The 16,340-nt window shown below is 48.1% G+C and overlaps 1 protein-coding gene across 1 annotated transcript in view; it reads left to right on the top strand.

The window, feature by feature from the left end:
* Nucleotides 1–3,163: 3,163 nt before the first annotated feature.
* noxred1 (NADP-dependent oxidoreductase domain containing 1) overlaps nucleotides 3,164–16,340 on the top strand; it is a 21,302-nt gene continuing 8,125 nt past the window's right edge. The window contains 5 exon segments of the mRNA XM_078406989.1: nucleotides 3,164–3,547; nucleotides 7,081–7,297; nucleotides 8,928–8,961; nucleotides 8,964–9,090; nucleotides 15,214–15,368. Of these exon segments, the coding sequence (XP_078263115.1) occupies nucleotides 3,369–3,547; nucleotides 7,081–7,297; nucleotides 8,928–8,961; nucleotides 8,964–9,090; nucleotides 15,214–15,368 (712 nt within the window). The 5' untranslated portion in view covers nucleotides 3,164–3,368.

The following is a 16,340-nucleotide window of genomic DNA, read 5'->3' as shown; positions in this document are numbered from 1 at the left end:
TATCCCCTACTCCCAATTCCTCCGTCTACGCCCGGAATGAGGTGTTTCACACTAGGGCATCAGAGATGTCCTCATTCTTCAGGAAACGGGGCTTCCCCTCTTCCATTATAGATGAGGCTCTCACTAGGGTCTCTTCTACATCCCGCAGCTCCGCTCTTGCTCCCCCTCCCCCCACTCGCAACAAGGACAGAATCCCCCTCGTTCTCACCTTCCACCCCACCAGCCAGCGGATCCAACAAATCATCCACCAACATTTCCGTCATCTACAACGGGACCCCATTACTGGCCATATCTTCCCATCCCCTCCCCTTTCTGCGTTCCGCAGAGACCGTTCCCTCCGTAACTCCCTGGTCCACTCGTCCCTTCCTACCCAAACCACCCCATCACCGGGCACTTTCCCCTGCAACCGCAGGAGATGCAACACCTGTCCCTTTACCTCCCTCCTCAACTGCATCCAAGGACCCAAACAGTCTTTCCAGGTGAGACAGAGGTTCACCTGCACCTCCTCCAACCTCATCTATTGTATCTGCTGCTCTAGATGGCAACTTCTTTACAACGGCAAAACCAAACACAGGCTCGGCGATCGTTTCGCTCAACACCTTCGCTTAGTCCACCTTAACCAACTTTGATCTCCCCCGGTGGCTGAGCACTTCAACTCCCCCTCCTTTCTGTCATGGGCCTCCTCCAGTGCCATAGTGAGGCCCACCGGAAATTGGAGGAACAGCACCTCATATTTCACTTGGACAGCTTGCAGCCCAGCAGTATGAACATTGACTTCTCCATCTTTAGATAGTTCCTCTGTCCCTCTCTTCCCCTCCCCCTTCCCAGTTCTCCCTCTAACTTCCTGTCTCCACCTATATCCTTCCTTTGTCGTCCCCCCCCCGCTCGACATCAGTCTGAAGAAGGGTCTTGGCCCGAAACGTCACCCATTCCTTCTCTCCTGAGATGCTGCCTGACCTGCTGAGTTACTCCAGCATTTTGCGAATAAATACCGCCATTCAATATGATCATGGCTGATCATCAAGAATCATTATCCCGTTCCTGCTTTATCCCCATATCCCTTGATTCTGTTAGCCCTAAGAGTTAAATCTAACTCTCTCTTGAAAACATCCAGTGAATCGGCCTCCACTGCCTTCTGTGGCAGAGAATTCCAGATTCACAACTCTTTGGCTGAACATTTTTTTCATCTCAATCCTAAATGGCCGACCCCTTATTCTTAAACTGTGGACCCTGGTTCTGGACTCCCCCAACATCAGGAACATTTTTCTTGATCTAGGCTGTCCAATCCCTTAAGAATGTTGTATGTTTCTATAAGATCCTCTCTCATCCTTCTAAATTCCAGTGAATAATTGCACACCAGTCCAGCCCACCACATTTCTCTTGCACCTTTCTGCAAGACCTGTTCTGGTTTAATCTGCACTCCCTTCCAGTTCCCAAGGAGATTCTCTGACGACCCAAACTGAGGGTGGTGGTGGTGGAGGCAGATACAATAGTGACATTTAGGAGACTTTTAGATGGGCAGAGGGATATCGATTATGTGCAGGTAGAAAAGAGATGGCGTCATGTTGGGCACAGGCATGAAGGGCCAGTTCATGTGTTGTGCTGTTGTATGTGGGAAGGAACTGCAGACGCTGGTTTACACTGAAGATAGACACAAAAAGCTGGAATAACTCAGCGGGACAGGCAGCATCTCTGGAGAGAAGGAATGGGCGACGTTTCAGGTCGAGACCCTTCAGACTGGATCCAGAGATGCTGCCTGGCCTGCTGAGTTACTTCAGCACTTTTGTGTGTTAACAAGCGCCTACAGTGAAAGAACTTGTTCTGAGACCTATCCGGGCAAATCATGAGTATATCAGGGAGTGTAAAAGAATCAGGTTGCAGCCTCACATTGCAACCTTCCCTCAGCTACAGAGGGCACAACTAGACCAGACTACAATATTCACTACAGTCTAGAGAGCACACTGTAACACTCCACTACACAATATAGCAGCACAGCTACAAAGTGCAGAGCAAAACGTGCAAGGCCAAGAGACACCAGAAACTGCAGATGCCGGAATCTTGAGCAAAACACAAAGTGCAGGAGGAACTCAGCGGGTCAGGGAGCATTTGTGGAGGGAATGGACAGATGACATTTCAGGTCGGGACCCTTCTTCTCTCTGAGGACAACTATGAGGCAAGAGGACCAACAGCATGCATTCAGAGTCTGCAGAAGGGTCTCGACCCAACACGTCACCCATTCCTTCTCTCCAGAGATGCTGCCTGTCCCGCTGAGTTACTCCAGCACTTTGTGTCTTATCTTCTGTACTGTTGTATGTTCTATGAAACATTCATTGACTGGGTTTCACCATCCACGGAGGCTGCTCGCCTGGCAGCGTCTCTGCTTAGCTTCACATTGCAGCATCTGCGGGGTTTTTTGCGTGCTTCTGATGTTGGGCCCGGCCCGTTGCCGTGGTGACGGGGAGCCTGCGGCCCGGCGCGTTGCCGTGGTGACGGGGAGCCTGCGGCCCGGCCCGTTGCCGTGGTGACGGTGCGTCCCGGCCCGTTGCCGTGGTGACCAAAGATACTAGAGGAGCAAGATGGACCACTCCGTCCAAATCGCCTGTACTGAAGTGCAGTGCGCAAAGGCCGCCATTTTAGTAGGCAAACCCCGACGTCCGCTCTGCCTCTCGCAGTGTAATCAGTGTTGTGGGGGAACAGTATGTGTGATGGCACCGTAAACATGCAGAATATATCTCATCTATCAACTCACACAATTTTGTTATTTTTCTTTTTAAATGTTTCTGCAAGTTTCTGCCTACTAAAATGGCGCCGTGACGTGTCCGGTTTTTAGGGTCGAGTGGTGTTATCTTGCTCTGCTCTATTATCTTCGGTGGTGACGGGGAGCCCGCGGCCCGGCCCGTTACCGTGGTGACGGCGCGGCCCGGCCCGGCCCGTTGGCGTGGTGACGAGGAGCCTGCGGCCGCAGCCTGGCCCATCGCGTCGCCGTGGTGACTAAGGACGCGGCCCGTTGCCGTGGTGACGGTGCGGCCCGGCCCGTTGCCGTGGTGACGGGGAGCCTGCGGCCCGGCCCGTTGGCGTGGTGACGGGGAGCCTGCGGCCGCAGCCTGGCCCATCGCGTCGCCGTGGTGACTAAGGACGCGGCCCGTTGCCGTGGTGACGGCGCGGCCCGGCCCGGCCCGTTGGCGTGGTGACGGGGAGCCTGCGGCCGCAGCCTGGCCCATCGCGTCGCCGTGGTGACTAAGGACGCGGCCCGTTGCCGTGGTGACGGTGCGGCCCGGCCCGTTGGCGTGGTGACGAGGAGCCTGCGGCCGCAGCCTGGCCCATCGCGTCGCCGTGGTGACTAAGGACGCGGCCCAGGCGCCCCGGCGATGGCGGACTCCCCCGGACATTTGGATCTGATCCGCGGCCTCCCATCATTCGCCTTCGAGACGCCTCTCGACGAAGAAGAGACAATCTTTTGCAAAAACGTCAGGGTGCGCGCGTGGGCACGGGTCATCTGCGGGTGCGCGCACGCCGCCTTCTACTGCCGCTTGCTCACGGCCGTCAGGTAACCAGTAACTAGTCAATGGTCAACCAGTAACTCATACAAATAATGAATAACACCTGTTCATCCCCCTCCACAGATGCTGCCTGAACCGCTGTGTTCCCCCAGCGCGCCGTTTCCTCAATAAAACATCATTAATCAATAAACCATCTTTAATCAATAAACCATTACTAATCAATAAACCATCATTAATCAATAAACCATCACTAATCAATAAACGATCACTAGTCAATAAACCGTCACACTTCAATAAACCATCACTAATCAATAAACGATCACTAGTCAATAAATCGTCACACTTCAATAAACTATCACCAATCAATAAACCATCACTAATCAATAAACCGTCACACTTCAATAAACCATCACTAATCAATAAGCCATCACTAATCAATAAACCATCACTAATCAATAAACCATCACTAATCAATAAACCGTCACACTTCAATGAACCATCACTAATCAATAAATGATCATTAGTCAATAAACCGTCACACTTCAACAAACCATCACTAATCAATAAACGATCACTAATCAATAAACCGTCACACTTCAATAAACCATCACTAATCAATAAACCATCATTAATCAATAAACCATCATGAATCAATAAACCATCACTAATCAATAAACCATCACTAATCAATAAACCATCACTAATCAATAAACCGTCACCAATAAACCATCACTAATCAATAAACCATCATTAATCAATAAACCGTCACTAATCAATAAACCGTCACTAATCAATAAACCATCTCACTTCAATAAACCATCATTAATGAATAAGCCATCACTAATCAATAAACCATAATTAATCAATAAACCATCCCTAGTCAATAAACCGTCACTAATCAATAAACCATCACTGATCAATAAACGAACACTAAGCAATAAACGATCACTAATCAAAAAACCATCACTAATCAACCCGAAATGTCACCCATTCCTTCTCTCCCGAGATGCTACCTGACCCACTGAGTTACTCCAGTACTCTGTGAAACGTCACCTATCCATGTTCTCCACAGATGCTGCCTGACCTGCTGAGTTACTCCAGCACTTTGTGTCAACCCTAGGTGCAACGTCCTTGGCTATGCTGCTAGCCCTGCCAAGGCAGCGTGGCGTAGATGGAGTCAATGGAAGGAGGTTTGTTTGATGGTCTGCCTGCGTCCACTACTTTCTGCAATTCATTGTAGTCTCTGATGGAGCTGTTCCCAATCCATGCTGTGAGGTATCCTAATAAAAAGCTTTCCAGCAGAAGGTTATAGTTGAAGAAGAGGTACTCCGGGTCTCAAAATGCACAAAGGTGGATAAATCCTCTGGACATGATCAAGTTCTGTTTGCCCCATTGCAGGAAAGATGTGGAGGCATTCAATTGTTTTCTCTGGAGCATTGGAGGCTGAGGGAAGACCTGATAAAACTGTAACATTTTGAGAGGCGTAGATATAGACAGGCAGAACATTTTCCCCAGGGTAGAAATGTCCAAGATATGTCCAAGAGGTTTGAGTATAGGAGTAAAGAGGTCCTTCTGCAGTTGTACAGGGCCATGGTGAGACCACATCTGGAGTATTGTGTGCAGTTTTGGTCTCCTAATTTGAGGAAGGACACCCTTGCTATTGAGGCAGTGCAGCGTAGGTTCACCAGGTTAATCCCGGGATGGTGGGACTGTCGTATGAGGAAGGATTGGAAAGACTAGGCTTGTATTCACTGGAATTTAGAAGGATGAGAGGGGATCTTATAGAAACGTATTACATTATAAAAAGACTGGACAAGCTAGATGCAGGAAAAATGTTGCCAATGTTGGGGGAGTCCAGAACCAGGGGCCATTAAGAATAAAGGGGAGGCCATTTAAAACTGGGGTGAGAAAAAACTTTTTCACCCAGAGTTATGAATTTGTGAAATTTGCTGCCACAGAAGTCAGTGGAGGCCAATTCACTGGATCAATTTAAAAGAGAGTTAGATAGAGCTCTAGGGGCTAGTGGGGAGAAGGCAGGCACGGGTTACTGATTGTGGATGATCAGCCATGATCGCAATGAATGGTGGTGCTGGCTCGAAGGGCCAAATGGCCTCCTCCTGCACCTATTTTCTATGTTTCTATAAGAGGCCATACCTTTCAGGTGTGAGGGGTAAAGTGTAAATGAGATGTGTGGGATAGGCTCATTACACAGATTGTTCGGTGCCTGGAACACGTTGTCACGGGTGGAGTTTATCGTGGTATCATGTTTGGCACAGATGGATCAATAAACCTTTGGTATTTATTCACAAAATGCTGGAGTAACTCAGCAGGTCAGGCAGCATCTCGGGAGAGAAGGAATGGGTGACATTTCAAATCGAGACCCTTCTTCAGACTGATGTCAGCGGGGCGGGACAAAGCCTTATATATTAAGGCTTATATATTAAGGTATATATTAATGCATACCTTGTATATATTAAGGTATCTATACGAATAAATACCTTCGATTTGTACCAGCATCTGCAGTTATTTTCTTACACTTAATAAACTTTTGGTTCTTACTTCTATAAACACACATTTGGTATAATTTAGAGTAGTAACAAGGAACTGCAGATATTGGTTTACACAAAGAACAAAGTGCTGGAGCAACTCAGCGGATCAGGCAACATCTTTAGACTTTAGAGATGCAGTGTGGAAACAGGCCCTTCGGCCCACCGAGTCCGCATCGACCAGCGATCACCCCCTACATTAACACTAGGGACAATTGACAATTTTCAGAAGCCAATTAACCTACAAACCTCCATATCTTCCCATCCCCTCCCCTTTCTGTGTTCCACAGAGACCGTTCACCCCGTAACTCCCTGGTCCACTCGTCCCTTCCTACCCAAACCACCCCAACCCCGGGCACTTTCCCCTGCAACCGCACGAGATGCAACACCTGTCCCTTTACCGCCCCCCTCAACTCCATCCAAAGACCCAAACAGTCTTTCCAGGTGAGACAAAGGTTCACCTGCACCTCCTCCAAACTCATCTATTGCATCCGCTGCTCTAGATGTCAACTTATTTACATCGACGAAACCAAACGCAGGCTCGGCGATCGCTTCGCTCAACACCTGCGCTCGGTGGCCTGCGGTGGCCGAGCACTTCAACTCCCCCTCCCATTCCCAGTCTGACCTTTCTGTCATGGGCCTCCTCCAGTGCCATAGTGAGGCCCACCAGAAATTGGAGGAACAGCACCTCATATTTCGCCTGGGCAGCTTGCAGCCCAGTGGTATGAACATCGACTTCTCCAACTTTAGAGAATTCCTCTGTCCCTCTCTTCCCCTCCTCCTTCCCAGATGTCCCTCTATCTTCCTGTCTCCAGAGATGCTGCCTGTGCCGCTGAGTTACTCCAGCATTTTGTGTCTGTCTATGGATTTGCTCCATTGCATTTGCCTTGCCTTCAGAGGGCAGGTTCCACGGTAGCCATTCTCCACATGGTCAGCTGCCTACAAGCGTCGTTGCTCACAGCCAGGTGGCAGTGATAGTAAATCTATGTGATTCACTGCTTCCTGTAACTAACTGTGCTGTGCCTTCTCTGCAGATGCAGGGTGCTGGACAACTCTTGCTTCCCACATTCCTGGATGGCCAAATTCAAGATACTTAGATCCAACAGTGGGTGTCTGCGCATTGGTGTTGTGGGAGACGGCCACCTTGGCAAGCAGCTGGTGCAGGTGCTGATTCAGCATGGATGGGTGGCGCCAAAGCACATCACCATCTCCAGCAGGAGACCAGACACTTTCGGTAGGCTGAGTAAGATTGTAATCGTGAGCAAAACACAACGTGCTGGAGCAACTCAGCGGGTCAGGCAGCATCTGTGGAGGGAAGATACTAAGCTCTGGAGTAACTCAGCAGATCAGGCTGCATCCTTGGAGAAAACATGGATAAATGTCGATTTGGGTCATCACCTATCCATGTTCTCCACAGATGCTGCCTGACCCGCTGAGTTACTCCAGCACTCTGTGAAACGTCACCTATCCATGTTCTCCACAGATGCTGCCTGACCCGCTGAGTTACTCCAGCACTCTGTGAAACGTCACCTATCCATGTTCTCCACAGATGCTGCCTGACCCGCTGAGTTACTCCAGCACTCTGTGAAACGTCACCTATCCATGTTCTCCACAGATGCTGCCTGACCCGCTGAGTTACTCCAGCACTCTGTGAAACGTCACCTATCCATGTTCTCCACAGATGCTGCCTGACCCGCTGAGTTACTCCAGCACTCTGTGCCTTCTTTTGTAAACCAGCATTGCTTCCTCGTCTCTAGCATTTGTGGGGTGAATGGACAGACGACGTTTCGAATGGGAATCTTTCTTTAGACTGATTATATCGGGGAAGGAAAGTTGGAAGGTCGGAGGTGTGGGTCTTTCACGATGTTAGTTGCTGTTTTGAAGCAGAGCCTCCTATAGATAGATCCCTTTGATGGTGGGAAGGCCTGTACCCGCGATGGACCAGGCAGTGTTCACAACCTCTTGAACTCCCCTTCATTCCCGGGCATTTGTGTTGCAACCAGTCAGGATGCTTTCTGCCGTACACCTTCCAGAGGCTACTTGTCAACACACTGAATCTCTTCTCAATTAACTCTGGTTGATTTCCAACAAACATCTCCAGTAAGTGTTTAAAGGGCCTACGTTCCACTTGTACAGGAGGCCTTGTCTGCATTTCCCTTGTAAATTGCTAAAAATTTGTCTCCTTTCATAAGAGAAAAATTAGGCACATAACACCTATGTCTAATCTGTTCCTTTTAAGTCAATGCATTGCATGGTGGCGCAGTGTTAGAGCTGCTGCCTCACAGCGCCAGAGACCCGGGTTCCATCCTGACGACAGGTGTTTGTCTGTATGTAGTTTGTATGTTCTCCCTGTGGCCATGTGGGTTTTGTCCGGTTGCCTCCCACACTCCAAAGACAGACAGGTTGTAGATTAAATGTGCTTGGGTAAATGAACCTGGGTTAAAAGCACTCTTCATCTGACAGTCCAAGGTGTGACTATGTTATTCTCTCTCTCTCTCTCCTCTCTCTCCTCTCTCTCTCTCTCCTCTCTCTCTCTCTCTCTCTCTCTCTCTCTCTCTCTCTCTCTCATCTCTCTCTCTCTCTCTCTCCTCTCTCTCTCTCTCTCTCTCTCTCTCTCACTCTCTCTCTCTCTCTCTCTCTCTCTCTCTCACTCCTCTCTCTCTCTCTCTCTCTCTCTCTCTCTCTCTCTCTCTCTCTCTCTCTCTCTCTCTCTCTCTCTCTCTCTCTCTCTCTCTCCTCTCTCTCTCATCTCTTCTCTCTCTCCATTCTCTCTCTCTCTCTCTCTCTCTATCTCTCTCTCTCTCTCTCTCTCTCTCTCTCTCTCTCTCTCTTTTTTTTTTTTTTTTTTTTTTTTTTTTTTTCCAGGTGATCGATCTATCAGGGACTCCAGTATACCGATGACAACCAGAAAATGGCCGATCTGTTGACGTGCTATTTCTCTGCTGTCAGCTGTCTCAACTGATGTTGCTTTCCTCCCAGATCCGGGGCCACCTCGATAAGGCCTGTGTTGTGTACAGCCTGGTCACGGCAGTCCCATCCCAGAGGTCAGTCACCAAACCCAGCTCATTCCATCCACACACCCTCCCACACCAGCTGGCAGACACACCCTGATCATTCTTCATCAACTCATCCTCATAGAAGCAGCATTAGGCCACTCGGCCCATCAAGTCTACTCCGCCATTCAATCATGGCCTTTTCCCCATTACCTTTAACACCCTTACTAATCAATCTCAGCTTTGAAAATACCCATTTGCTCGGCCGCCACAGCCTTCTATTGCAGTGAATTCCATAGATTCACCACCCTCTGACTAAAGAAGTTCCTCCTTATCTCCCCTCCCCCTTCTATCTACATTCCTCCCTCTAGCTTCACAATTAACAACTCTTCAATCATTTTGTCTCACACCTTCTGTCTTTTCATCTCTGGCCTTTATCCAGTCATCACCTCCAAGACATTGTCCTAGTCCTGCCCCTCCTCATCCAACTTTCTGTCCCTCCTGTAATCAATCAGAAGAAGGGTCCTAAGCCGAGATGTCCATTATCCATGTTCTCTAGAGATGCTGCTTGACCTGCTGAGTTACTCCAGCACTCTATGAAATGTCACTTATCCATGTTCTCCACAGATGCTGCCTGACCCGCTGAGTTACTCCAGCACTCTATGAAACGTCACTTATCCATGTTCTCCAGAGATGCTGCCTGACCCGCTGAGTTACTCCAGCACTCTGTGAAATGTCACCTATCCATGTTCTCCACAGATGCTGCCTGACCCGCTGAGTTACTCCAGCACTCTGTGAAACGTCCCCTATCCATGTTCTCCACAGATGCTGCCTGACCCGCTGAGTTACTCCAGCACTCTGTGAAACGTCACCTATCCATGTTCTCCACAGATGCTGCCTGACCCGCTGAGTTACTCCAGCACTCTGTGTCTTTCCAAGTTCCAAAGCCACACCATTGCAGTCCCTACTGTGTCCCATTGATGATCAAAGCCATGTGCACAAAGTTCTGAATAGATATATGTGTATGGCTGGAGATTCCCTACCCTGCTCGTTCAATCTCAGGTTAATCAATGGGGGAGTGTACAGGTATTTGCTTGTGTGTTAATCAATGGGGGAGTGTATTTTTTTGTGTGTTAATCAATGGGGGAGTGTGTTTGTTTGTGTGTTAATCAATGGGGGAGTGTGTTTGTTTGTGTGTTAATCAATGGGGGAGTGTGTTTGTTTGTGTGTTAATCAATGGGGGAGTGTGTTTGTTTGTGTGTTAATCAATGGGGGAGTGTGTTTGTTTGTGTGTTAATCAATGGGGGAGTGTGTTTGTTTGTGTGTTAATCAATGGGGGAGTGTATCTGTATTTGTGTTAATCAATGGGGGAGTGTATTTGCTTGTGTTGTCCCGAAAAATTGAGAATTTGGGGTGAATCACCATGGTCACAATTTCAGTTCAGCTTTTGTTGCGTGCTATCTAGCCAGCGGAAAGACAACACATGATTACAATCATGCCATTTACAGTGTATAGATACATGAGAAGGGAACAACGTTTAGTGCAAAGTATAGCCAGTAAAGTCCAATCAAAGGATTGGACCGAGGTAGGGTTGCCAACAGTCCCGTATTAGCCGGGACATCCATATTTTGTCTAAATAAGTTTGTCCTATATGGGACCACCCCTTTCCCATATTAGTAGGGTTGCCAACTTCCTCACTCCCAAATAAGGGACAAAGGGTGACATCACCTTGTCCCGCATTTGGGAGTGAGGAAGTTGGCACCCCTACTCACTGGGCCTGTACTCGCTGGAGTTTAGGAAGATGAGGGCGGACATCATCGAAACTTACCGAATAGTGAAAGGCTTGGATAGAGTGGATGTGGAGAGGATGTTTCCACCAGTGAGAGAATCTAGGACCAGAGGTCACAGCCTCAGAATTATAGGATATTCCTTTATGAGGAATTTCGTTAGTCAGAGGGTGGTGAATCTGTGGAATTCATTGCTACAGAAGGCTGCGGAGGCCAAATCAGTGGATATTTTTTAGGGTTGAGATATAGATTATTGGTTGGTAAGGATGTCAGGGGAGAAGGCAGGATAATGGGGTTGAGAGGGGAAGATAGATCAGCCATGAATGAATGGTGGATTAGATTTAGAACACGTAATAGGAGTAGAATTAGGCCATTCGGCCCATCAAGTCTATACCATTCAATCATGGCTGATCTGTCTCTCCCTCCTAACCCCATTCTCCTGCCTTCTCCCCATAACCTCTGACACCTGTACTAATCAAGAATCTATCTCTGTTTTAAAAATATCAACTGACTAGAAGTATATAAAATTATGGGAAGCATAGATAGGGTAGACACTCAGAACCTTTTACCCAGGCTGGGAATATCCAATATTAGATGGCATAGCTTTAAGGAGTAAGTTTAAAGGGGTATGGAGCAGGGTTTTTGCACAGTGCTGTGTTGGTAATTAATTGACAACGGTGAGGTACCACTTCGTGTCGGCAAAGAAGAATGAAAGAGTTTATTCACAAAGTGCTGGAGTAACTCAGCAGGTCAGGCAGCATCTCGGGAGAGAAGGAATGGGTGACGTTTCGGGTCGAGACCCTTCTTCAGACTGATGTCAGGGGGGGCGGGACAAAGAAAGTATGTAGGTGCAGACAGGAAGATAGAGGGAGATCTGGGAAGGAGGAGGGGAAGAGAGGGACAGAGGAACTATCTAAAGTTGGAGAAGTCGATGTTCAAAGAATGAAAGAGTAGTTGATGTGCATGTGTGAGAGAGAATTAGGGGTTGGCAACTATCTAACTCCCAAATATGGGACAAGGTGATATCACTGCCCTGAGCCCCACATGACCTGACCCAGCCAGCGGCCACGTGCTCCCGCTCCACCAATGGTGGCCGCCCAGGCCGGGAGGCTGGTTGCTATGCAACCTCCGTTCGGCGAACACACTCAGCCTCGCTCCCCGAGCACACTCCGTTAACCTATACTGTCCGGGCCTACAGCGGCCCCCAGGTCTACATTGTCCGGGCCTACAGCGGCCCCTGGGCCTACATTGTCTGGGCCTACAGCGGCCCTCAGGTCTACATTGTCCGGGCCTACAGCGGCTCCTGGGCCTACATTGTCCGGGCCTACAGCGGCCCCTAGGCCTACCATGTCCGGGCCTAACTGTCCGGGCCTACAGCACCCCCCCCCCCCCCCCCCCCAGGCCTAATACAAGACATGGGCGGTCCCATAGGGACAAACCAATTTAGCCCAAAATACAGATGTCCCAGCTAATTCGGGACAGTTGGCAACCCTAGAGAGAATAGAGTAAAGGGAAGGGAGGGGAATGGGGCTGACGGCATTGCAGCTGTGGCTGTCTGTATGGACTGAAGTGCCAGCCCACTCAATCCCTTCCATTAATCCTCACAACTTGTGTATATATAGACAATAGACAATAAACAATAGGTGCAGGAGGAGGCCATTCGGCCCTTTGAGCCAGCACCGCCATTCAATGTGATCATGGCTGATCATTCTCAATCAGTACCCCGTTCCTGCCTTCTCCCCATACCCCCTGACTCCGCTATCCTTAAGAGCTCTATCTAGCTCTCTCTTGAATGTATTCAGAAAATTGGCCTCCACTGCCCTCTGAGGCAGAGAATTCCACAGATTCATAACTTTCTGACTGAAAAAGTTTTTCCTCATCTCAGTTCTAAATGGCCTACACCTTATTCTTAAACTGTGGCCCCTTGTTCTGGACTCCCCCAACATTGGGAACATGTTTCCTGCATCTAACGTGTCCAATCCCTTAATAATCTTATACGTTTCGATAAGATCTCCTCTCATCCTTCTAAATTCCAGTGTATACAAGCCTAGTCGCTCCAGTCTTTCAACATATGATAGTCCCGCCATTCCGGGAATTAACCTAGTAAACCTACGTTGCACGCCCTCAATAGCAACCTCAAATGTGAGGTTATCCACTTTGGTGGCAAGAAAAGGAAGGCAGATATTTTATCTGAATGGTGTCAGGTTAGGAAAAGGAGAAGTACAACGAGACCTGGATGTCCTTGTACATCAGTCACTGACAGTTATCATGCAGGTACAGCAGGCAGTGAACAAAGCTAATGGCATGTTGGCCTTCATAACAAGAGGAGTTGAGTATAGAAGCAAAGAGGTACTTCTGCAGTTGTACAGGGCCCTAGTGAGACCGCACCTGGAGAATTGTGTGTAGTTTTGGTCTCCTAATTTGAGGAAGGATATTCCTGCTATTGAGGGAGTGCTGCGTAGGTTCACGGGGATAATTCCCGGAATGGCGGGACTGTATTAATGAAAGAGCTTGTATACACTGGAATTTAGATGTATGAGAGGGGATCTTATTGAAACATATAAAATTATTAAGGGATTGGACACGTTAGATGCAGGAAACTTGTTCCCGATGTTGGGGGAGTCCAGAATCAGGGGCCACAGTTTAAGAATTAGGGGTAGGCCATTTAGAACTGAAAAGAGAAAAAACTTTTCACCCAGAGAGTTGTGAACTTGTGGAATTCTCTGCCTCAGGAGGCAGTGGAGGCCAATTCACTGGATACATTCAAAAGAGAGTTAGATAGAGCTCTTAGCGATAGCGGAAGCAAGGGATATGGGGAGGAGGCAGGCACAGGTTTTCAAGAAAGATGTGAGAGAGAGAAAATGGAGAATTATAGACCAGTTAGCCTGACTTTGGTGGTGGGAAAGATGCTGGAGTCAATTATTAAAGAGGTAATAACGGTGCATTTGGATAGCAGTAAAAGGATAAATCCAAGTCAGCATGGATTTATGAAAGGGAAATCCTGCTTGACTAATCTTCTGGAATTTTTAAAGGATGTGACAAGTAAAATGGATGAAGGGGAGCCAGTGGATGTAGTGTATCTAGACTTTCAGAAAGCCTTTGACAAGGTCCCACACGGGAGATTGGTGACTAAAATTAGAGCACATGGTATTGGGGGTAGGGTGTTGACATGGATAGAGAATTGGTTGGCAGACAGGAAGCAAAGAGTAGGAGTAAACGGGTCCTTTTCAGAATGGCAGGCAGTGGCGAGTGGAGTGCCGCAAGGCTCGGTGTTGGGGCCGCAACTGTTTACCATATATATTAATGATTTGGAAGAGGGAATTAGAAGCAACACTAGCAAGTTTGCGGATGACACAAAGCTGGGTGGCAGTGTGAACTGCGAAGAGGATGTTAGGAGGTTGCAGGGTGACCTGGACAGGTTGAGTGTGTGGGTAAATGCGTGGCAGATGCAGTATAATATAGATAAATGTGAGGTTATCCACTTTGGCGGCAGAAACAAGGAGGCAGATTATTATCTCAATGGTGTCAGGTTATTTAAGGGGGAGGTGCAGCGAGACCTGGATGTCCTTGTACACCAGTCACTGAAAGTTGGCGTGCAGGTACAGCAGGCAGTGAAGAAAGCTAATGGCATGTTGGCCTTCATAACGAGAGGATTTGAGTATAGGAATAAAGAGGTTCTGCAGTTGCATAGGGCCCTGGTAAGACCAGATCTGGAGTATTGTGTACAGTTTTGGTCTCCTAACTTGAGGAAGGACATCCTTGTAATTGAGGCAGTGCAGCGTAGGTTCACGAGATTGATCCCTGGGATGGTGGGACTGTCATATGTGGAAAGATTGAAAAGACTAGGCTTGTATTCACTGGAGTTTAGAAGGATGAGAGGGGATCTTATAGAGACATATAAAATTATAAAAGGACTGGACAAGATAGATGCAGGAAAAATGTTCCCAATGTTGGGTGAGTCCAGAACCAGGGGCCACAGTCTTAGAATAAAAGGAAGGCCATTTAAAACTGAGGTGAGAAGGAACTTTTTCACCCAGAGAGTTGTGAATTTGTGGAATTCCCCGCCACAGAAGGCAATGGAGGCCAATTCACTGGATGAATTTAAAAGAGAGTTAGATAGAGCTCTGGGGGCTAGTGGAATCAAGGGAAATGGGGAGAAGGCAGGCACGGGGTACTGATTGTGAATGATCAGCCATGATCACATTGAATAGCGGTGCTGGCTGGAAGGGCTGAATGGCCACCTCCTGCACCCATGTTCTCTGTTTCTATGAGCACATTGAATGGTGGTGCTGGCTGGAAGGGCCAAATGGCCTCCTCCTGCACCTATTGACTGTAGGGCCTGCTGCTTCCTCTGTGGACATTGTCATTGTTCTCTGTCTTTTCTCAGACTCCAGAATGTCCTGGGGCACAGCAACATCGTGAAGCCGCAGTACAACTTCCCAAGAATCGCCTGGACTAAATTGTGGGAAAGCATTAAAAATGTTGTGGAGGGTCTGCTGTTTCAGGATGTGGTTGAACATACCTGTCCATTTAGACAGTCACGTAAGCAATCTGTAAACCTGATGGTTTTTATTCTGCTTCATTCAAGGGAAATGCACACAGTACTCCAGGTGCGGTCTCACTAGGGCCCTGTACAACTGCAGAAGGACCTCTTTGCTCCTATACTCAACTCCTCTTGTTAGGAAGGCCAACATTCCATTGGCTTTCTTCACCGCCTGCTGTACCTGCATGCTTCCTTTCACTGACTGATGCACTAGGACACCCAGATCTCGTTGTACGTCCCCTGTTCCTAACTTGACACCATTCAGATAATACTCTGCCTTCCTATTCTTACCACCAAACTGGATAACCTCATACTTATCCACATTAAACTGCATCTGCCATGCATCCGCCCACTCACACAACCTGTCCAAGTCACCCTGCAACCTCATAGCATCTTCCTCACAGTTCACACTACCACCCAGCTTTGTATCATCTGCAAATTTGCTAAAGGTACTTTTAATCCCTTCATCCAAGTCACCAATACCATGTGCTCTAATTTTGCCCACTAATCTCCTATGTGGAACCTTGTCAAAGGTTTTCTGAAAGTCAAGGTACACCACATCCACCGGCTCTCCCCTGTCAATTTTCCTAGTTACACCCTCAAAGAATTCCAGAAGATTAGTCAAGCATGATTTCCCCTTCGTAAATCCATGCTGACTCGGAACAATCCTGTTACTACTATCCAAATGCTCCGCAATTTTGTCTTTTATAATTGAGTCCAGCATCTTCCCCACCACTGATGTCAGACTAACTGGTCTATAATTTCCCGTTTTCTCTCTCCCTCCTTTCTTAAAAAGTGGGACAACATTAGCTACCCTCCAATCCACAGGAACTGATCCTGAATCTATAGAACATTGGAAAATGATCACCAATGCGTCCACAATTTCTAGCGCCACCTCTTTAAGTACTCTGGGATGCAGACCATCAGGCCCTGGGGATTTATCAGCCTTCAGTCCCATCAGTCTACCCAAC

The sequence above is a fragment of the Rhinoraja longicauda genome, chromosome 10 (assembly GCF_053455715.1).
Source record: "Rhinoraja longicauda isolate Sanriku21f chromosome 10, sRhiLon1.1, whole genome shotgun sequence".
Classification (NCBI taxonomy): domain Eukaryota; kingdom Metazoa; phylum Chordata; class Chondrichthyes; order Rajiformes; family Arhynchobatidae; genus Rhinoraja; species Rhinoraja longicauda.
The sequence above is the reverse complement of the archived record's forward strand: the minus strand, read 5'-3'. Positions and strand labels throughout refer to the sequence as shown.